The 23,632-nt window shown below is 35.2% G+C and overlaps 1 protein-coding gene across 1 annotated transcript; it reads right to left on the bottom strand.

The window, feature by feature from the left end:
- Positions 1-153: 153 nt before the first annotated feature.
- LOC126710142 (BTB/POZ and MATH domain-containing protein 2-like) lies at positions 154-3,474 on the bottom strand. Its single transcript, XM_050410524.1, has 4 exons — positions 2,772-3,474; positions 1,788-2,136; positions 1,255-1,531; positions 154-669 (listed from the first exon to the last, which is right to left on the bottom strand). Exons 1-4 carry the CDS (start codon positions 3,230-3,232, stop codon positions 491-493), a joined length of 1,266 nt encoding a protein of 421 aa, XP_050266481.1. The 5' UTR covers positions 3,233-3,474; the 3' UTR covers positions 154-490.
- Positions 3,475-23,632: the final 20,158 nt, after the last annotated feature.

The following is a 23,632-nucleotide window of genomic DNA, read 5'->3' as shown; positions in this document are numbered from 1 at the left end:
CGCGTCTTTAAAACCATATTTAGACAATCTCCACCCTCAAAAGATTCCCCCGCATCACCAGTTCACACAACAGTTGATGAGAAAATTATCCAGAACTGAAATACATTGTGAGTGAGAGAGAGAGAGAGAGAGAGAGAGAGAGAGCATTAACTGTGATGAGAAAATTATCCAGAACTGAAATACATTGCAATCTAACACAACGGTGATCCAAATTTTAATCGCACAAATATAGTTCTACCAAAAAAGAAAACACCAAAACAAAAAACACAAGGAAAGAAAGTACTATGGGAAGAGGGGGGAGAGGAAATGGCATACTGCAAGTGGAAACTTACACATTACAAGCTTTTCCATGAACAACAAATGAACAACAAATTTACATTCGCTTACAAGTGAAAAGCTAAAAGCTAGAAGTTGGTTTCTATATCTAGAAAACATTATTGTTTTTATCTTTTTCAATTTTTGGCTACAAAGAATAGTGGAAGCCTGATCACTATAGCCTTTGCTTCACCCGCCTGCCATTGACATCACTGCCGTCGAGGATAGCTTCATTTCCATGCCTGCATAGGATGACAGAGTGTTCACTAACTCTAGCCACATACTCCAAGAGTTCAGTCAAGACAGTAGGGCAGCTTTGCTTCAAGTATTCAAAGCCATCTGTCTGCATCACAGCTGGGGGAGAAAGAAAAAGAGAATAAGCTGCAGCCAACATTAGAATAAAAATCCAGACAACAAAAACACTTTGAAACCCACTTGATTATAACTAAATTTACAAAATGTCTTCCTAAGATCCAAGACAATTATAGGATTGCTTGGCATAGCTTCTCAATACCCTGCAGACGCACTAGTTGCTTACAAAATGGATGAGACTTTCACCTTATTTAACAGTAATAAGTTGATAACATTAGGGTCCTAACAAACATATTGGGATACCTGTGAGAGGGATGTAGCTTATTTCACCTTTATGCTGACCATTAACATTAAGGTCCTCAAATCACAACATGTGAGTGTGTGGTGTGCAAGGGGTGGTGCTGCATAAGCCATATGCATGAGATGCCTTCTCCAAAGAGATGAGACAGTCTTAAAATATTAGGACTCATTAGTTGATGAATGATTAATTTCAATTAGCAAGAAGTTGATTATCCAAGTCACTGATTATAGTATGGCCTCTTTATTGTCAACAATTTCCATCAATAAATCTTACTTATTCAAACTTTTCATAATATTAAAAAATCTTCAAGGAAAAAAATGACTCACCTCTCAGATTTTCAGGCAGTGCAACAAATTTGAGACACACAGCTTTCAGCTGGAAACAGTGATGCTGCTCCGCCAAAGCTAACGTTGTTGCTACAGTGTTTATGGCAACACCTTCACAGAGATTGGCTTCACATAGCACCCTCAGTCTTTCAAGACCATAACGATCTGCAGCTGCAAGCAGATGCTGTGCCATCAAAGTAGAAGCCCATGTTGTGTTTAAACCAGTAAGCTCTTGCATGTCAGGTAGGGAGTCCCAATACATAAAATGAAGCAAAGCCTGCATTATGGCACATGAGGTTAGATAACAATTATAAACATTTAACATAAATATCTTTCTAGGTTAAATTTACTATCCCCAAGAGTGAGGCTGAGCTTGGAAAAGTAAAGGGAAAAATAACTAAGAGAAATATTGGAAAATAACTATTATGGGAAAAAAACTGAAGTGTAAACAGTTAATATGAAGAACCCCAATGCTAAGTATTAACTACCAGATGAAATAGAAACCCCAATATAGAAGGGTATTTTTTCCCAACCTTAAAAACAGGAGCCTCCATGTCTTCAACTTTTATACACTGGGTATTCTGATCCCTCATTGGACCAAATAATTGGGCTCTAAATACAGGTGAGCGAGTTGCAAGTACCAATTTATGAGCAGCAAAAGTTTCTCCATCAACTTCAAAATTCACATCTGTTCCCTTTCCAGTTTCCAGTAGCTGCCCAAAATTCAGACCAATGTTAGAAGATGGTACTGCAATAGAGTAGATCTTAGGACCCTCGGTATATGATCTCACAACGCCTACACTACAGTTAACCGAGAGGCAATCATCCTTGAGGTAGTCTGATGTCTCTAAAGCAGTTCTTTTGAAAAACCGTTTGTAACCCCTGCAGCATCCAACAAAAAAATTATCATACCACACTTGCCACTCAATTACATTAAACGAGAACTTGGGCAAAAGGTATACACCTAAAAAATGATTGGATGCAGGTTATAAGCATAACACGATAGGAGGTGGAAAATAGTTCATGTAAAGGCATTATCGATTCAAGTAATACACACAAATTTTGAACAAGAAATTTGCCAAGAAATTGCATCTTTACACCAAAAATCCTAGCTCAATGCTAGAATTCAAGCCAAGAAAACCCGTTATCTATCAAATTCAACAAGCATACCACCGCCACTTGTACATATTGACCTCTTTCAAAATGAAAACTTCCAATTCCAAAACAAATAAAGTAAATAGCCAATTGCTATTACTTCACAATTCCTAATCATGCCATTGGTTTCTATACAACTACCCACATTTATCATGTCTTAAAGTGCATTTAATACATCATTAAATAGATTTTCTTTTTCTTTTTTTCGTAACTATACAATCAAACTACACCCAAATATCAAGAAAAACATATAACCACCAAGAACCAATACACAAACAAAAAAAAACAGCATCATAATCATAACAATTATCATCAAGATCATCGAAAAACGACCAAGAAATTAAACAAGAACTATCAATTACCACATGCTGCCGCGATATTTGAGCGTGTAAGGCCCACTATCCGGAGTTCTCCCGAAATGGGTATGAACCTTATGCCTCTCTTTCCCACTCTGATCCAAAAGCGTCAATTCAAAAAGCGCTCTCACATCAGTGCCTTCGCTCGCCAAAGCTATAAAAAGCGAAACGTACGTAGCATTGTCCTCCAAACTCTTACCGTCCGGGTAAAAATAGATCGCCCAAGAGTACCCGCCGACGACGAAAGTATCGGACGCCACGTACTTTCCGATCCCCATGCCTTTCGAGAGCGAGTACCCCGAGATCTTGAACTGGTGGGACCCATTCACCGTCTCGGTCATCGAGGTCGACGTCGTCGTGGTCGGCGTCGAGCAAGACGAAGAAGACGAAGACGAATTCGCCAACGTGGACTCGCAACACGGGAATATCGGCCTCGAATTAGGGTTTTCCCTGAAAACCCGTCCCATTTTTCTTTTTTCGCCGCGGCGCGAGGATCGCGATCTCGGAGCTCAATTTGAGGGGAAACAGAGGTGTTATGATTTTCTTTTCTCGGGAAAGTAGGGTGTTTGGTTGGTGAGAAAATCTAGGGTTTGATCGATTTGTGTGGCTATTTATGTTTCTCAAAGCTTCAATTTTGAGAGAGAGAGAGAGAAAGAGAGACAGAGAGATAGATGGGTTGAAACTTTAAGGGTGACTCTGAAATTTGGGAATGGACCGTGCTTTAATAAGCAGTGAATTTGTTTTTATTTCTATTTTTATTTTTTTGTCTGAGAGAGAATTATTGGTGAGAGAGGCGGGCTAAACTGGCTAAGCGTACCTGCTCTCCTACATGATTTTGGTACACGCGCTGTTCTTCTCTATTACTGTTACACGCAATCTATACGGCTTGGCGTGCCATTTTTGTCGATAGTCATTTTGTCTAATGCAAGTTTTATTTTTTATTTTTTTGGGAATCAAGTGATGAAAATCAATGAAACTCAATTGTTTTAAAAATTGTTGTGTGTATAGTGTTACTCATGTGTGATTTTAAAGTGAGACTAAAAGCTCTAATTAGTAAACACGAACACACTATTTGATTGTTAAGCTTAAGAATTTTGCAGTTCAATCTTAATAAGCATTTATTGGTGTTTCTAGTAAAAATATTCATAATTCAAATCTCCACACCCTTATCTATTGATGTATAGGAAAAAAAATACAAAGACATTGATTGGTTGGAAGGAAAGAAAGAAAAGAAAAGAGAAAATAGTTCATTTCCCTATTTGGTTGTAAACAAGAGAAAATAAACATGAATAAGGAGTGAGTTTCAGTTAACTCAACTAGTAAAGTTTCTGATGGTTGAATAAGAAATCTAAGATTCAATCCCCACTTACACCAAAATTTGATTGGTGTATTAGTCTGATGATAAAAAACTATTATAAAAAACGAACGTCATAAGTTGAAGTGCTCTAAAAAAACATGAATAAGGAGTGATGCAATTTATGTGGGGTTTATCATTTTGGTATCAGCCTTGTGGGTATCCAAAATATGGTTGTTGGGCTCAACCTTTACTTGTATTGTAGGCTTTGGGTTTCCTACTATGAGTGGTCCTACGCTCGGCAACTTAAGTACACTCCTGTTTCTTCCAACTCTTCTCTTTACCTCAAAATATCACTCTCTTTCTTCCTCAGAATAATTGTTCTCTTCCCCTTCTCTATTCTCTTCAGAATTACCAATCCCATTTTCCTCATTCTCTTCTCCTATTTATAGGCTAGGATAAGTGGAGGAGTTATGATTACTCCCCTTTACTAGTGCGAATGGGGGTCCAATTCTATAATCTCAAAGTGAACACTTCGTCAGGAAGGTGGAAGTGGCGTGGTCTTATTTCAACTCTTGGACAAATTGGGTCCTAAGGTGTCCGGGTCAAGGCTAAAGGTCCGAAGTGGGGATGGGAGGTGGGTTGGGCTACCAGGTCAAGTCCCCTTGCACCTGTACAAGCCCCATTGGGCAAAAATGGGTTGTTTTGGAGAGCACTGTTGAGTGTTGAGCGAATTCATGAAACCAATATAATTTAATTAGGCATGAATTATGTTTGCTATATCAATATTTTTAACTGATATGACGATGATAAGGATGTTTTTAAAATAATTTTCAAGTATAAGGACTAGAGTAAAACTTTTAAATTTAAAAGAATGGTTTCGAAATAAAGGTTAATTGTTAAGGACTACATATGCCGTTCAACTATTTTTTTTATATAAATTTTTATCGATATAATATAATTGTAACATATGACATGTTTTATGATAATTGATCTTTATCATCATAATAAAATATTATTATTTTGTATATTAAACTTTCACCAAACCCCATTAATTTCAGGAATTCTATCAAAAACTTTGCCAAACTCTCATGTAATCTTATCAAGTTGGTCAAATAGGTCAAATCAGATTGAGCTAACCTAAAATTGAATATCTAAAACATTATTTAACGAAATAAAGGATTAATAAGAACTTTTACACTCAATTGATTTATATTTTAATAGAAAAAGTGAGGCACACTTTTTTTTGAGAAACAAACTCACACACAAGGAAGAGGAAAATAGATTTCAACACAAAGACACACTACAATTCCACTCAAAAGTCATGGTAACTTTTAAAGGAAAGTGGGGTAAATTATACTACACATAACACACTATTTTAAAGTAATGTGGGACAATTACCTTTTTTTTTTTTAAGAAACAAACACATACATACAAGGAAGAAAGAAAGGGTTCTAACATAAAAGCATACCATAAATCCACTCAAAAGTCATGGTAACTTTTAAGGGAAAGTGAATCCAGTTATACTACACACAACACATTTTTTTAAGCAATGTGGGATAGTTACCCATTCTTTTTCTTTTTTCTTTTTTTTTTTTTTTTTTTTTTTTTTTTTAAGAAACAAACACACAAGTGAGGCACACTTAGTTTGATTATAAAAACCCAAATTTTTTTGTCTTCAAAAAATTAATATAGGATATTTTATTAATAATAGAGTTGTGTACAGGTACCTAACGTATAAAATACAAATTCGTTAAAATCTTAACGATTTTAGAAATGTAAACTCAAACTCACCCCAAATCCATTAATAAAAAATAAATTAAAATTAAAATGTCTTACCATTAGGGTGGGGATGGGTCATAAATTCCACAAAGCCCAATCCATTGTCGTCCCTGCTTATTTTGATAAGGATAGCTTTCTAAGCCTTTTTAAGGAAAAAAAAAAAAGTTGTAGTTGCATTTTTTATACCTTATTTTTGAAGCAAAATAAACTCATCCAAACACACATTTATTTTCTTGAAAATAAAGATTTTTATTCTATTCTATAAAGGTTTGAGAGAATTCCATCACAAATATATCCCACCTTAGATGTGTAAGTTTCCTAATAAAGTTTTTTTTGGTATAATTTATTTTAATTAGTTTATTATCGTACAGTAAGTTTGATAAAAATACAATTGTACTTATTAAAAAAATTTAAAAATTAAAACTTTAAAATGTTGTATATAAGCCAGATGACCTGAAAAACTCTTGTTGTTTTTGTAGAATTTATTTTTATTCGTTTATTCTAAAAAAATGGGTTAACATACAATAAATTATAACTGTACATATAAAAAGTGAAATAATATAACAAATCAACAAGAAAGGCAAAGTAACAAAGGAGTCAATACCATACTGGAGGCTGTATCGGTTTGGCCAGCGGTGCGATATATTTCGGACACTGGTCAATACCGGTGTACCGTTTCGAGTTTACCGCTATTTTTTATATTTATAAATAAATAAATAAATATATATATATATATATATATATATGTATGTATGTGTGTGTATATATATATATATATATTATAATAAATATAAAAGTTTATCATAAAACATTTCCTCAATTCAGAACTAATTATTTATGATTTTAGATTTTAGTATCAATTATAAGAAAAAAAAATACAATATAAAAAATAGAAAGCTTAAAAGTTACCATTACATACTAAGAAAACAAATAGTACTAATAAATTAATGCAAATAAATTATCATTTTGCCTAACAAAAATTACAAAACTTCGGTATTGTCCGAAATTGGCCGGTACAGAATTGACTCCCTGCAAAAATAAGAAAAAGAAAGACAAAATAAAAAAGAAACGAAAAGAAAAAGTCAAAGGCAAACATGCACGAAGTCATATGCACGTTCAAACGGGTGGTGAAGTGCTGCTTTAACGGTAAATTGCAAAGGGAGCGTGAGTGTGAGTGTGACACTTTAGAATTATTTAGGATGTAGAAGACATGCGAAATTAGCTCATACTTCGAAAAGCATGCAAATCTAGCCGTTTGGGTAAAATGCTTTTTTTTTTTTTTTTTTTTTTTTTTTTTTTTTTTTTTTTATAATAAAAATTGATGTGTTTTATCACTGATTTTAATTCTGTAAAATATATATATTTTTTAAATTATGGATTTTCCATTTCCTATTTTTGAAGTCTTATATTTTCATTATAGCTTTTGTTACAAATTACGGTACCCATTCTTGCAAACATCATTAGGCATACGGTTTTTTTTTCCAAGCCATTTTTTCTTTCCCTTTTTTTTTTTTGATGAGTTCTTTCCCTTTTTTTGTTCTATTATGTTTCTCTTCACTTAATTATGATCTTTGAGTTCTTTCTCCTATTGTGGATCTTCAATTTCTTACTCAACTAGAGATGACACTGGCAACTCTTTTTATTTATTTGTCTTATTTGGTGTGGTGGTTTAGTATGGTCAAAACTTTATTAAGTACTCTCGAAGCATAATGAAATAGTGTCTCTTCCTTTCATATTCATGGTAGACTCATCTAACCATAAATTTAATAAATAGACCTTACCATAATTGTGAGATGAGTAAGTACTATTTTTATACTCTGATAGTACCTACGAATTACTTTATTACAAATCAACAAATTCAACACATGTCTGCTCATTTAGGAATGAGTCACCAAACAAATCTTTGTTGTCCTCAACTATCGCAATATCACTATAATGACCCAAAAGTCACCACAATGTCATCAATCGAATCACTGCTATTGTGTGTGTTTAAGTTTTCTCTTAAAAAAAATATGTGTTAGAATTCTTTGGGATTCCTATATGTAGAAATGAAAATTGGTTAGAATTAGTTTTTTTTTAATTTTTTTATTTTGGAAGAAATTGGAGAAATATTACCAAGTATATATTACTTTATGTTAGAGAATTAATTATTTTCACATAAAAAAATTATAATTTAAAAATAATTTAATGTAGTTAGTTTGTTATTGAAAATTGTATACTTGTGTAATTAGAAATTTGTTTATATAAGTATATTTCATTTTATACTTGGTTCTTTATTAAGAACAAAATCAAGAACCACCACCTTATTGCTGGCAAAAATGTATTTTGCAATAATCAATAATCCAATGTAGTAACATTTATTATAATTATTTTTTTAGTAAAAATACCTTGCGTCCAACAAAAATGCAGTTTCAAATAAATAACAAATAAAACCAGTAAACATTATGCTAATTTTAGATGAACATAAATAAGTCCCACTAATAAAAAAATTATAGTTCAATGACTCATAAATATGATTCAAATCTCCCCTCTCCATTTATTTAAACTATGAAATTTGACTAACGTGTTGGTACAAGACTCATTGAAAAACTGAATCATTTGTACCCAAAAGAAAATTGCCATATATTTTTTTCTTTTTTACCCAAGATGAAAAAAAATCCCAACTTTTTGTTTTTATATAATAATAAAACTTAGGTAAATTTTTAATTGATAAATTTTCAATTTTTGCAATTAAATTTAATATTATTTTAATATAAATTGTTGCATTGGTCAATTGCAAATTTGCCAATTCTTCTCTCCCTCTGTGTAAGACAAAAACATAACGTAAACATGACCTCATGTATTCAGATAAGGTCTTGAAACATTCAATGCGTAGACCCCATGGGCACGATGGGTCACTAGTCAGGTCGCAGGAGAAATTGTGGTAGGAAATCCATGTAAGAATGTGTACGGTAATTTATAACCTCACTGCCATGTACCCTTCGCTTCGTAGCCTCTCCATTTATTGTGGCTCTTAAAAACTTACATATTAGGGTATGGGACATATTTACACATTTTATTTATTTTTCTATAAATTTTTTTTTTTTTAATTTATTATTTTAACTTTTAAGTTCTAAAATAGAAAAGAAAACAAAATAGCAACTCAATTCATATATTTCCTTCTTCTTTTTTTCAATCCAAATAATACGTTTTGTTGGTTAGAGTTTTTTCAATCCAACTTTTTTGATGACTTTTTTTGTTTGCTTATTTTGAGACATTTAGAAAAGTAACTGTTTATTCTTTTAAAACTCTTGAAGCAAGAAAGCACTTTATTTGCTTTAGTTCTTTAAAAATGGGCTCAAAAAATACTCAAAGTTTAAATATCTAATTGAAATTGGTAAAGAGTTCAAAGTTCATACTCAAATCATGTTAAAAAAAAAAAAAAAAAAAAAGACGAAGTAATTTTGAACTTTAGTACTCGACTTGATAATTATTCATTACTATAGTATTTTGTATTAGCACAAGTATATCTTTTCTCATACCAAATATGCTGTCTTCCAAGATTTTCACAACTCTCTCTCTCTCTCTCTCTCTCAAGTTTTTGATGACTAATTACATTGTAATTAATCTTATTAATAGGAACCATACAAAATCCTTATAAGATGTTGGACTCGGTATCTTTAAGGATTCTAATTTTTACAAAATTAACACCCCTATTGACCCTAAAAAATTACAAGATTAATGTACATTTTTAATACAAAGGATAAAGTGTAACTCGAGATCATTTTAGATCTATCTCTTCCAACTATTATTATATGGCATTTTACAAAACTATCCTTATATATTATTTAAACAAATCATATAGCTAATTAGACTTATGACAATTTCTTGGTGCAGTACGTTTGATTTTTAAATTAAACTAAATTAATTAACATTGTAAAATAGGTGTTTATTTAATCAGTGCAAGTGTGCAACCTTGTTTTATCATAAATTTTGCCTTTTTGGCAACAGAATGGTCAAACCCTATTCAGACTTGAATTAACTCTTACGAATCTATGATTGATTGGGTTGGTGAAGTGACAATTGCAAACATTAATTTCCAAAATATTAACAAAACATTAATTACCCTTCTTCTTCTTTTTCTTTCTATATGTAACTAATAAAGGATCATATTAAAGAAGCAGCCTGATGGTGGTTGAATCCTCAGTAATATGGCTTCAGGACTTTGACTTTGAAACTTCTTTGACTGGGGTGACAATCAGAGAACAATGCACATAATGTTTTACTTTAATACTGAAAGCCACATTACTTGCTGCCCATGATAAGACATTCAGACTGGTAAAGACTTGGAATTTTTTTTTCCTGGGTTGGTGAAGTGATAATTACAACATTAACTTTCCAATGTTTAGTAATACTAGTTTGGACGGCACGTGCAAGTCACGTGCTGCCTCTTAGATAAGAAAATTAAAATAAAGTTTCTATTTGAAAAGTATAAAATCATGTATAAATAATTCATACAATACTAATTTGAGTAATATAAGAATTTTGATTATGCACAGACTTAGAGTAGCTAGTTTTTTTATTTTATTTTTTATACATAAGAAAGAGAGAGTTCAACTTAGAGTAGCTATTTAACATTGGAAGCTTTCGTCAATCAGCATACATGTACACCAAACACAATTTCCAGTACCAAGGAAGCACCTCAATTTCTTAATTTTACAATTGAAAATAGCAGATTCAAAATTATTTCAATTTTACACACACACAACACCACACAAAAGAATCTATAGCCATAATAGTACATTTTGAAGAAACTATTCAATCTAACACATCACCAAAAAAAAGAAATAAAAACTCAACTCATCTAAAACAAATAGATATCTAATACATCCATATTAAACCAAAAAAAGAAATGGCAAATGAAAAATATTTGTACACAATACGCAAAAGATTTTGTAAGAGAGAACTTGTGGTTGTAGGGAAAGTTGGCAATAAAGGGGTGGAAAATAGAATGAGGTGGTTGGAGGAGCGTGTATAGTTGTGCCATATGTGCAAATGCACCTAAAAAGCACCATTACAAATATTCACAGATACGTTGACTCTATCATGACTTGCTTTGATTAAATTCTAACATTTTTATCATTTAAAATGAGAAACAAATATATTTTAAAGAGTAATTAGTCAAGCCAATGCTAAAAGCAAAATCTATAATTTATAATGTGCATTTTCAAAAGGTAGTCTGCCATTGCTTCTCTTCCTAAACAAATTGTTCAACCATTGCAATTCAAAAATAAAACAATCAGTAAGAATATTCAAATTGAACAAGTAAGCAAACTAATTCGTTTGCATTGGAGAAGTATAATCTGTTAAAGGAACCTAAAAATTGATAATGACAGTGGTATTTTACCTTTATCTGACAAGGGAGTCACAGAAAAACCACTAAGTCATATAACAAAAATATAAAATAAACAATTGAGACAATGGGGAGTAAAAAGTATAAACAACAGGATATACAACTCTAAACAAAGCCATAAAGATAAACCATCAAACAATGATCATATTGCTTGGCCAAAATTAAGGTAGAGGTTTCTGATCAATCAAAATAAGGGTATAAACAATAGTAATTCATCCATTGGTTGAATCAAGATGATTGTTCAATTACACAAAGTCATGCCTAGTCATATCAAATAAAATCTAAACAATTAGTTATACACAAAACAAACATAAACTAAGCCCGTTCTTCATATATTAAAAGTTTTAAGCATTTAAACTTGAAATCAAAGCAAACATGCAAATTACAACTCAATCTTGCTTTGTTGAAGCCTAGGAATTTGGTGCAGGGAATCACAAACCTCTGATTGATGACAGTGAGTGCGAACAAAAACAAAAACCTCTAATCTAAAACCCTCAAAAGCCTATAACATTCAACAAAACCATGAAAATATAAAGAATAGTTCACAAATTTTTTTACCACAGTGCCATCTCAAGGACCACAGTGGGTTGTTAGCCAAAACCTCGACTAACTGAAGCTTGGGGCAAACTAAAGGGCCCCTTTCAAATTAGAGATAGAGCCTCTAATCTCTTTACCTCCAACAACCAAAAAGGCATTCTATTGAAGATTACAAATTACAGTAATTCATTTATGAAAAACCAATCCTACTCGGCAGAAAGAACGCCTGTATACACCAAATTAATCGGATATTAGTATAAAAAAATAAAAAATAAAAAAAAAACCCAAATTTTCATTCATATACATACATAATTATATACATGATATGACAAAAGAACATCTAATAACAAATATTAACACACAAAATTATCTAATCTGAGTAAAAATCCAAATTGTGAACCCCATGCACAAAGATAAATTCAAAGAACACCTACATATAGCAAACACAACACAAATTCAACCAATCAAACTAAAAAAAAAATCCAAACTTTCATTCATATAATCTACATATAACACAAAATATTCTGACCCATCCGAGTAAAAAATCAAACTTTCATACAAAAACTCAAATCAGACAAAAACAAAAAATCCTCAATTTCCTTCCGTTTAATACCAATAGTCCCTAATTTTCGCAAAAACCATGATTTTGTAGTACCAAAAACCAAAAAATAAGTAAATAAAACAGAGTTTCAAACTTGCAACCTTCTATCTCTCGCACATCCACCAATCCCCAGATATCACAAACAGCGTTTGAGCTCCACTTTTTTTTTTTTTTTTTTTTTTTTGAATCTTCATGTGTAAAGAGAGAGAAGAAGAAGATAAGTAAATGGTGAGTCACAGAGTTTGTGCTTTTTTGAGAAACATTTCCACACCTACCCATAACACATATCAAAATCTGGAAGAAAGAAATAAATAAATAAAAGCAAAGTATATAGAAGCAAAAAGGAAGAAAGCAAAAGATTATACCTTTCAACTCAAAGCCTTCCCTCACTCCGATCTACCCATCCCCCTTTGCTCTATTCAGATCGGCCAATATACCACCATAAACGTCCAAAAAAAACCCATTAGCAACCATGGCTTGCTCTCTCGTTCCAAAAATTCTCTAGACATTGAGAAAGAGAGAAAAATAGAGGTTGAGAGGTAGAGAGAGTTCCAGATTCCAGAACTCTCTAGCCCTCTCACCCTCTATCTCTACCTTCCTCTTCTTTTCTTTTTTATTTGGTTTTCACATTTCAACCAAACGAACCGTTTTGGCTTCACAAAAAGACAAAATAGAGGGACTCACCAAAATTGCACTGTAGATGAACAGTGAAAAACGTTGGATGCATAATGGCAAAACACTGTAGGGGCATTGACACTTTTATATATAAGAAGTTTCTCCAAGTCCCCTTTTTACAAAGAGAGATGCTACGTCTACAATATTTTTATAACATTTTTACAACAAATTACAGGTGGTTAGTTGTTATTGGTTCAAATTTAAAACTAACACTAAGATTACTTTTTTACCCCAACAATAACAATCAGTAACAACTTGCCACTTAGGATTTGTTGTAGAAATATTGTAAAAATGTTGTAGACGTATCATTTCTTTTTTACAAATTTTTGGCAAAGAAAGGAAACAGAAAGGATTTGAAAGGCAATCCAAACATTGATTGTTTATAGGCTTTTCCCACTTGCAATAATCTAGCCATAAATGGATACTATTTCATTGCTGACCTATTAATGAAGTATCTAAAAATAAATAAATCTCCCAATTCATACTAGATCCCATTTATTGGGCATTTAGAAATAGAGCTAAGACATTTATATTTATTTGCTCATCAAATTATAAATAAGAGTTAGGGCACGTTTGGTAGACTGTAATAGGCACTGTAATGTAATAGTTATTCCTATGATTTAGCTATTTAATAGTTTGGTTATGTTTTTATTACAAGGAATAGTCATTCCTTATGAATAGTTATTCTTTAAAATGAAGAATAACTATTCCTCTCTAAAAGGGTTGTAATAGCTATTCCTTAATAGATGCAATAATTTCTAATATTAATATATTTCCAAATAAATAAACTTTCTATATCCACCTAACAATTATAGAAATAAAAAATCATCAAAAAATAACTCATCTCTCTAAAATTTAAAATATATTATTTTCTATGAAATATATCTATATGAATGAGATATTTCCTAAAATAGATTATAAGTTTTATTCTAATGTTACAACTCACAACTAAACTAATGAATAGGTTTAGTTATTCCATTACAACACCTTTTATTCCTGGTAATAAAGATTACCATTCCTGTTGTAATCTACATTCAGTATACCAAACATACCCTTAGTTCATCCATATTTGTTTAGTCCTAAAAAAAATGTTGTTCTACTACTATGGGGGACGAGGATCCAAAACAACTGGTAAGATGGATAGGGCATTTCCGAGGAATGAAACCTTGAGAAATATTGGCAGAATGTCCTCAGAAAGTTTCCACCTAACTCATGCAGGGGCAAAATGGCACAGTTGACAAGGGTCTTGAGGACACCTACTTAACCTCGAAAAGTCAAGAGTCAGAGCTAGAGGTAGCACAGTGCAAACCAAGGGTGAAAAAAGTAAATTGGCATTTAGCAAAAAAGAGAAGAAAGATGAAGGACAAAGCAACCAGCCCCCTGCATTAAATGCACTGCAACAACTTAGCTGACCGCATTAATGGGGAAGTGACGTTGAATAGTGTACACACAGCTCATACCTTAGTGTAGAAGTTTTCTAGCAAGGCCTTAATGGGAAAAGTATCAAGAAAGTTTGATCCTAACCCTCCAAATGTAGAGTCCAGATACATTTTGACTAACTATATAAAGCCCAGAAGTACCTAGATCAAGGGGAGGATTTTTTGATAAAAAGAAGGGAGAGAGACTACTCAATTGTACCTGATCCTTGGACTAAACCCGACGACAAACACTTAGCCATTTCAAGGCTTTTTATAATTGAATACATTCACATCTCACTTGAGCGTAGTCCCAACGTCATTATTTATCTCAAAATGGGTACTTAAAGGTTGACCTTGCATCCCATCTCTAAAAATTAATTGTGTGAGCAAAAAGTAACACGTCTAAAACCGTTGACTTTGTTAGCAATATTTTTTACCTGCCACAATTGGCACTATTTGTGGGAATTGTCTCCTAAAGTACTCCTGTAAAACCTTATTAGCATGGCGAGTCCCAGGCGAAGTGGATCATTAGAATCCATGGTCCGCATGAAACCAGACATAATTCGCGTGATGAGGAAGTGCATAACCTGGAGAAAAAGGTGGAACGGTTATGCTGACGACTTTGTCACAAGACTCCAATAAGGGAGGATAGGACTCCTACCTTAGAGCAAGATCCAAGCTCTCAAAGCGATGGAACTTACTGACCTTGAAGTAGAACTCCGCCCAGTGAATCATTCACATCGTCATCCTATTGCACTTCTAGGGGAAAACATTATCATAGAAGGTCTAGAACACCACCAAGGAAAGGCTAGGGGCATGATGCCATGGGAAAGGCTCTTCTCCAGATATCCCGCTCCCCTTTTTCTCAGCGTATTGAGTAGGCCAAGCTCTCATGTCACTTCAATCAACCCACTTTTACCATTTATAATGGTAAGATTGACCCTGTTGAACATGTGAGTCACTTTAACAAAAGAATGGTCATCAATTCCAAGAATAAAGCCCTAATGTGCAAAGTCTTCCCCTCAAGCCTTGGTCCGGTGGCCATGAGGTGGTTTGATAGTCTTAAGGAGGGATCTATACATTTGAGGAGCTAACAAGGGCATTCAGAGCGAGGGTTGTGACATGCAGCAGGGTCCCAAGGCCTCTAGACTTTATACTTTCAATGTCCAAGAAAGAGGGTGAAACCTTGAAAAACTACTCTAATAGATATTGGGAAATTTATAATGAGATTGATGGAGACTTTGAAGATGTTGCTGTACGAACCTTTAAGGTAGGCCTTCCTACACACTCTGATCAGTATAAGTCGCTTACTATGAAACCATTTCGGAATATGCATCAATTGATGGATCGAATTAAGAAGCATAAAAGGGTCGAGGATAACTAGAATTCTAGCAAGGGAAAAAACCAAGTCTTTCACCCCTGATCGAAGGGATAATTCGTTAAGTTAGTTTACGTCTTCCCGACTGAGGAGGGAGTTTTTCCCCATAACCCTATTGGTCCCCAAGCGGTAAACTCGGTGTTCAAAAAGCCCATATATCGAGTGTTAGAGAAAATCAAGAACGAGCATTATTTTAAATAGCCAAATAGAATGGGAGGAGATCCCATTAAAAGAAATCAGAATTTATACTGTCAATACCACCAGGACCTAGGTTATACAACTGAGGATTGTAGGACTTTATAAGCCTTCCTTGATCATTTAATCAAAGTTGGCAAGTTGAAACAGTTTTTGCAACAGCCGACTAGTCAAGGAGGGTAGCCTGTAGTCGGATCTTAGAGAAGCGAAGCTTCTCGATCATCCTTGGGAACAATAAACGTCATCTTCGCATCTCTGAGAAGGGACTCTAGCTCGGTCAGCCCAGTAATGGTGGTATCTTCACAGTTAGAAGAAGATGAAGGAGAAGCATCGCGTAAAAAGCCCAGGATTCCAAATTAGCCAATCTTAGGATTCTATAAGGAAGATAAGGAAAGAACAATTCAGCGACATGATGATGCGTTGGTAGTAACCTTGCAGATAGTGGGGTTTGATGTCAAGAGAGTGATGATTGATCAAGGTAATGGGGCTGAAATCATGTACCCTGATCTATTCAAAGGTCCAGGGCTTAAGTCAGAGGACTTAAGCAAGTACGATGTTCCTCTGATTGGGTTTGATGGGAACGCTACTATCCTAAAGGGGATGATCTGGCTACCTGTACAGACATGAGATAAGATAGTGAGTGTGGATTTTATAGTGTTGGATGCTTTCTCTTTGTATATGACCATCCTTGTTAGGCCATGACTACACGCTATAGGGGTAGTGTCCTCAACTTTGCATGTAAAGTTGAAACATCCTATTGATGAAGGAGTGGCCGAGCTGGTAGGATGCCAAGTAGTGGCCAGACAGTGTATGGTAGCAGTGGTTAGCCACCGTGTGTCCGAGGTGAGTTCTTCGGAGATAAGACCAGCCTTATAGCAATCACAGCCTGGGTTGCTAGTCTCCTCGGACTGTTCAGTATCATGTGAGGAGTTAGAGAAAATTCTCATTGAAGAGGATGAAGAAAGGTATTTCCAAGTCAAAACTCAACTCCCATCAGAAGATAAAAGGTAGTTAATAGATTTTTTGAAGAAAAATCTGGATATTTTTGCTTGAAGTGCATATGAAGCATATGGGTTGATCCAAAGTTCATCTGTCACCATTTAAATGTTAACCCCAAGGCCATTCTGAAGAAGTAGCAAACTCGGAATTCATCTAAAGAGCACGTCGAGGCAATAAAGGAGGAGGTTCGGAAGCTTAAATAAGCAGGGGTGATAAAGGAGATATTTTACCCCGAGTGGCTAGCCAACACCGTAGTGGTAAGAAAGAAGTTGGGGAAATGGAGAATGTGCGTGGACTTTACAGACCTTAATAAAGCTTGCCCTAAGGATCCCTTTCCTGTTCTGAGGATAGATTAGCTAGTAGATGCAACATTTGGGCACCCTAGAATAAGTTTTCTAGATGCTTTTCAAGGATATCACCAAATCCCTTTGGCACTATCTGATCAAGAGAAAGCGGCTTTCCATACCCTAACAGGAAACAATTATAACTGAGTAATGCCTTTTGGCTTGAAGAATACTGGATCTACATATCAAAGAATGGTGACGAGGATGTTTGAGAACCAATTGGAAAAGAGCGTGAAGGTCTACATTGATGACATGGTGGTAAAAAGTAAAGAAGAGTCCCAGCATCTCATAGATCTTGATGAAATTTTTGCAATATTAAGAAGGCATAAATTGCGTTTAAATGCTTCTAAATGTTCTATTGGTGTAGGGTCCAGGAAGTTTTTAGGTTATATGATCACCCATAGAGGGATTGAGGTTAACCCCAACCAGATTAAGGCTATTCATAATTTGCACCCTCCTCGAAATCCGAAGGAAGTCTAGTGTCTTACTAGAACGACAGCGGCTTTGAATAGGTTCATATCACAGTTGGTTGATTGATGTAAACCATTCTTTTAGCTATTACATAAGTGGAAGGATTTTTCTTGGTCCGAGGAGTGTGACAAAGCTTTTAAGGAGTTGAAGGCATATCTGGCCCATCCACTAGTTTTGTCTAGACCAGAGAAATAAGAGGTTTTGTATGCATACATAGTTGTCGTGCAGCATGCAGTAAGTTTGGTCCTGATACGGGTTGATGGAGGAATTCAAAAACCAGTGTATTATGTCAGCAAATCTCTTCAGGAGGTAGAGGTTAGGTATCTCCCTCTTGAGAAGTCTCTCCTTGTTGTTATTCATGCCACAAAGAAGCTACCATACTATTTTCAAGCTCACACGGTGATCGTCTTGACCCAATTGCCTTTGCAAGCGTTACTCTGGAGATTAGACTACACTGGAAGAGTGGCAAAGTGGGGAACTATGCTAGGTGCATTTGACATCAAGTATTTGCCTCATACGACAGTGAAAGGGAAAATTCTCGCAAATCTGGTAGTAGAATTCATTGAAGAGTTAGGCCTAAGTGACCTCGAGGTGGTAAGAAAGCCCGAAGTAGCAAAAAGAATGAGTTCAATTGCAACTCAGCAATCGTGGCAGTTATTTGTGGATGGTGTGGTTAACCAAAAGGGGTCAGGAATTGGAATCATGATAATCTCGCCAGAGGGGATTACATTGGAAAATCTTTAAGGCTTGGCTTCTCAGCGACGAACAACGAGGCTGAGTATGAGGCCCTCCAAGCAGGGTTAGTTGTTGTTTGGGAGCTCAGAGGTAAATCTGTTAGGGCGTATTGTAATTTTAGGCTCATAGCTGGACAGGTTTGGGGTGATTTTGAAGCAAAAGATCCGAGGATGCTCTGGTACTTGAATCAGGTGAAATGTTTATCGGACGACTTCTATTCCTTTATGTTGGAGCAAGTTCCTCGAAGTAAAAATTCTCATGCTAATTTATTAGCAGCCTTGGCCACTTCAAGTAAAGAAAAACTTATGAGGATTATACTCGTGGAAGACCATGCAACTCCTGCTTATGATACACAGATTCTAGTAGGAGTACACTTCACGCAAGTGGGCCCAAGTTGGATGGACCCTGTAGTTAGATTTCTTAAAGAAGGAACCTTGCTCGAGGATAGAATCGAAGCGGAGAAACTCTGTAGAAAGGCACCGAGGTTTTAGCTATTCGAGGATCAGAAACTATACAAGCGCTCGTATTTGGGGCCGTATCTGTTGTGTATTCATCTTGAGGCGGTGGAAGTGTTGTTGGAAGAACTACATGAGGGTGTTGACACCTTATTTTGCAACCCGTATTTAACCTCACATGGAGGGTAAAAGGGTAATTTCACATTGGAAATATGCATATTGATTCTGGTCATTAGATCCTTAATCTCATTTCACCAAAGTGATCTTGATGTTGTAACGATTAAATCGACTGGTCATGAGCCCTAATCGGACCATTAGATTGAAAGTTATCATCAAATCAAGTTTTAATGGCTGAGATGCACTATCACAAATTGAGTCCGACTATATGTGATTATGAACAATTGATTTCAATTGGTTATAAGTATAATCAATTTGAGATCGATAATGTGTCATAATTTGATTGGTTAGGATTACATTTTATGGTAGGGTTGCACACACCTAATTAACTAGATAGTTAAACATTAATTATTCAATGAGTAATTTGTGCTCTTTTAATTAGAGTAAATTTGGAACCACTTAAGTCTGAAATGGGAGTGATTGGAGCCATTTAATGTTAATTGGGAGCTAATTTGGGACCTATTGGTGTTAATTGTGTTGAAACCATTTTTTAACAAATGACATCTGCTCACCATTTCATTGATATCTCTCAGAATATTTTGAATTTGTGAATGAGGTTAATTTTTCCAGAAACTAGACATCCGAGGCTTCAATTTGAGTACAAGAATGAGACAATTCCGATCAGAATTAAGGCAGATATGATTTTTCAAAGTTGGCTCTATAGGTTGTTACAGCAGCTACGGGAAAACCGAATTTTGGCTTGCTCCTCACTCCCACCAATCTTTCCATTTAATGCACCAGATTTCCCCCAAGGCTAAAATGAGGTCTAGGTTCATGATTCTTTGTCAACCCTCATTAAATAGTTTTCCATTCATATTTCCTCCGCCACTACTATATAAACCCCCTATCTCCTTCATTCCAAGACAACAAAAAACCCTCCTCTCTTCTTTTCTCTTGAGTTCTAGTGAAGTTGAGTAGTTTTGTCATATCTTGGTCTTCCTGAGACTCAAGGTATTGAGTGAGACTTACTCTCCCTCTCCTAACTCTTCTTTTCCTCCACCCTTAAGACCTCCATCAAGAGTCTCCTCCTCCACCATATGGATCTTGCATGAAAGTATAATCCCCTTCCCTAACTGTTTGTTTATATTGCCATGATGTGAATTTAAGATTAAAGCATGATAATTCCCTTGAATATGTTTGAATGTTCTTATCTTATGTGTTCTTCACATGTTCTTGGTTGTTCATCACATGTTTATGCATATCACTAGATTTAATCTTAAATCCACATCAAAAATATGAAAAACATGTTTGTTTAATAATTCTTTCAAATCCTTAAATCTAAGTTATCACCATCCACACACATTCACTAGAATTTATTTTTTTCAATCCAAATGTCATGCTTAATAAATTGAATTAGGGTTTATCACATGCACACACATTAAATTCAACATACAAACTGATTGGCATATTGGATGATGTGATATGAATGTTTGCCACCATAGTCTAGAAGATCGGTTTCACCGGGCAAGGCGGGTGCCTAACACCTTCCCACCTTGTAACATATCCCCCGAGCTTAGATCAAGGGTTAAGTAGATCAAATGTTTATCCATGTAATTTTTGATTTTTAGATTGTAATTAGGAAACAAAGCCATGTACTTTATCTTAGATTGTATCTAGGACCAAAGTCATGTAATTTTCCTATGATCAATGTAAATTCAATTTCAAATTAATAAAATGAGGAATTTTTCATTCATGGTTTTCTTATTTTTCCAATAATTAAATAAGTGGCGACTCCATTGTAAAACCCTTAATCTAAAGGGAAAAATATGACTAGTCGAATCTCCATTTTGAGAGGCAATAACACGACTCCACCCATTCACATGGGTTTGGCCCAACACATCATAAAAACGGGCCAGGGACGCGGTCTCTCATAGAGGGAATTTGTGGCAGTCATATAGGAGGAAGATCCTTTCCCATAGAGCTTTAACACAAGGTTATTAGTGGCCGAGTATGCAGAAATCTCCCCAAGAGTATGTTAAAAAATGTGATCAGTGTTAGAGATATGCTCCCAATATCCACCAACTAGGGGGAGCTCTAAATCCATTGAGTAGTCCTTGGCCTTTTGCCCAATGGGGGTTGGATATTGTTGGACTATTCCCTAAGGTGATAGGGAATCAAAGATATCTTCTCATTGCTATCGATTACTTTACCAAATGGGTAAAGGCTGAACCCCTAGCAAATATCCGAGACCAAGATGTAAAGAGATTCGTATGGCAGAATATTGTAATGAGATTTAGGATTCCAAACAATCTCATCTTGGATAATGGGCTTTAATTTAACAGTAAAGCCTTTTGGAGATACTGTTGTGATTTGGGGATAAAGAAGAGGTATTCCACCCCAGCATATCCTCATAGTAATAGCCAAGCGGAGGCCACAAATAAAGTTTGTGGATGGTTTGAAGAAGAGATTAGAACGTGCTAAGGGAGGATGGGTGGAAGAGTTACCCCATGTTTTATGGACATATCGCACGACTCTTAGAAAATCCACTAGAGAGACTCCATTTTTTGACATATGGATCTGAAGCAGTTATCCCTACAAAAATTGGTTTTCCAACGTTAAGGTCTGACTAGTTCTAGTTCACCAGTAGCAGCAATGAATAGCTCCTCTCCCTTGACCTTGACTAAGCTGATGAATGAAGGGAGGTCGTTGTAGTAAGATTAGCACAATATCAACAGAGACTTAGGCAAAGATTTGTAAAATGGGTAAAAGCAAGGATGTTCATTCTAGGGGACCTCGTCCTGTGACCTGCACAGGGTGGTTGGAAGTATGAAGAATCCTTCTTGGGGAAAGCTTGGTCCCAATTGGGAGGGACCTTATCGAGTGACCTCAGTAGTTGGAACGAGGGCTTATCAGTTAGAGGATCTGGATGAGATTGTAGTCCCTCGACTATGGAATGTAAATAACTTACGAAAATATTTTACTAGTTTAAAATCCTATAAATGATTATGTATGTATGGAAAATCAAGATGTATTAAGCATTACAATTGTTTTTGTTTTGGTTAACAATGGTTTTAATATAAGTAAGGGTTAAACAGAACCTCGGCTAGGTACGATTCCTCGGATCACTTGCCTTGAGTAAATTTACACCCAACTTGTTACTAAGGGTTAAACAGAATCTCAACTAGGTACGATTCCTCGGATCACTTGCCATGGGTAAATTAATACCTAACTTGTTACTAAGGGTTAAACAAAACCTCGAACAGGTTCGATTCCTCGGATCACCTGCTTTGGGTAAATTAACACGTATTTTTCTTGATAAATACAAGTAGGACTTCAACCAAGTTTGAGAACTTTGATAATCAGTTTTGGAAAAGCTCACCTTCAAGTTTTACAAGTATGACACCAAACCTAGAAAGACTTGATATCTTGGATTGCAGAATTAGGATCTCTTAAAAAAAAAAAAAAATTAAAGACAGTTGAAAATAGACATGTATGTGAAGCCAAACATCAATATATGGTAAAGTTCATGAAGACAAGGTAATTTGTCGTGTATATCAATATAATGTTGAACATTACTACTAAAAATAATGAGTAAAAAGTAAAAAGAGAATGTATGCAATGAAAGATAGGCTGAAGCTTTTTCATTGATGAACTAACAAACTTCTTTACAATAAGGGGAGGCTGTAGTACAAAAGGTGGCCACATGTAAAAAAAAAAACCCTCGGCCTAATATCTATTTTGCTCTTTGGACCTCGGGTACTTTCTCCTTCTTTGCATCCTTAGTGGTCTGCTCCTCAGCAAAAGGTTGTGGCCTAGAGATAGCAACTTCAACTGAAAAGGGGACCTTGTTCGAGGAAGGAGTCTCCTTGGCGGTAGCAGAAGTTGTCGGAGCTTTATCACTAGATGCAGGAGGTTGGTCTTCAATATGGGCAGGAGCAGCAGTGCTGGGAGGAGTTGGAGCAAGTGCTTTTTCTCTGATTGCTAGGGGGTAGAACAACTTCTCCGGATTCCTCAACTCCGAGGAAGGGTCCACGCTAGCAGCTTTTAAAGCCTCGATCCAAGTCCGAAGACAAAAGTCTCGACAAACAACTGGGATCTGAGACTTTATGTCGCAGTTTCCTTCTGCTCCAGATTGTACACTGCTTGTTCGACCTTGTTCATCTCTTCAAATTTTTGTTTTAGCTCATTCGTCAATTCTGCAATCTTATCCTGGGCAAGAGTAAGTTGACCTTCTAACTCTCTTAAATGGCGTAGTTGTTCTCGGGCTTGCCTTTTAGAGCTCTCAATCGAGGCCTCAACACTTTTCTAGGCTTTATCACACTCGGACAGCTTAAAGAAGGTCTTCTTCAATTTTTTGTCAGTTTGGGCTTGGACCTTTTGGGCAGCATAGCGCTTGGATTCCTCCTTTTACTTTTCATAAAGGGCTTGGTTAACCCACTCCTCGGTCACATGTGCTGCTTGGGTGGCCTAGAAA

This window comes from Quercus robur, chromosome 12, assembly GCF_932294415.1.
Source record: "Quercus robur chromosome 12, dhQueRobu3.1, whole genome shotgun sequence".
NCBI lineage: Eukaryota > Viridiplantae > Streptophyta > Magnoliopsida > Fagales > Fagaceae > Quercus > Quercus robur.
The sequence above is the reverse complement of the archived record's forward strand: the minus strand, read 5'-3'. Positions and strand labels throughout refer to the sequence as shown.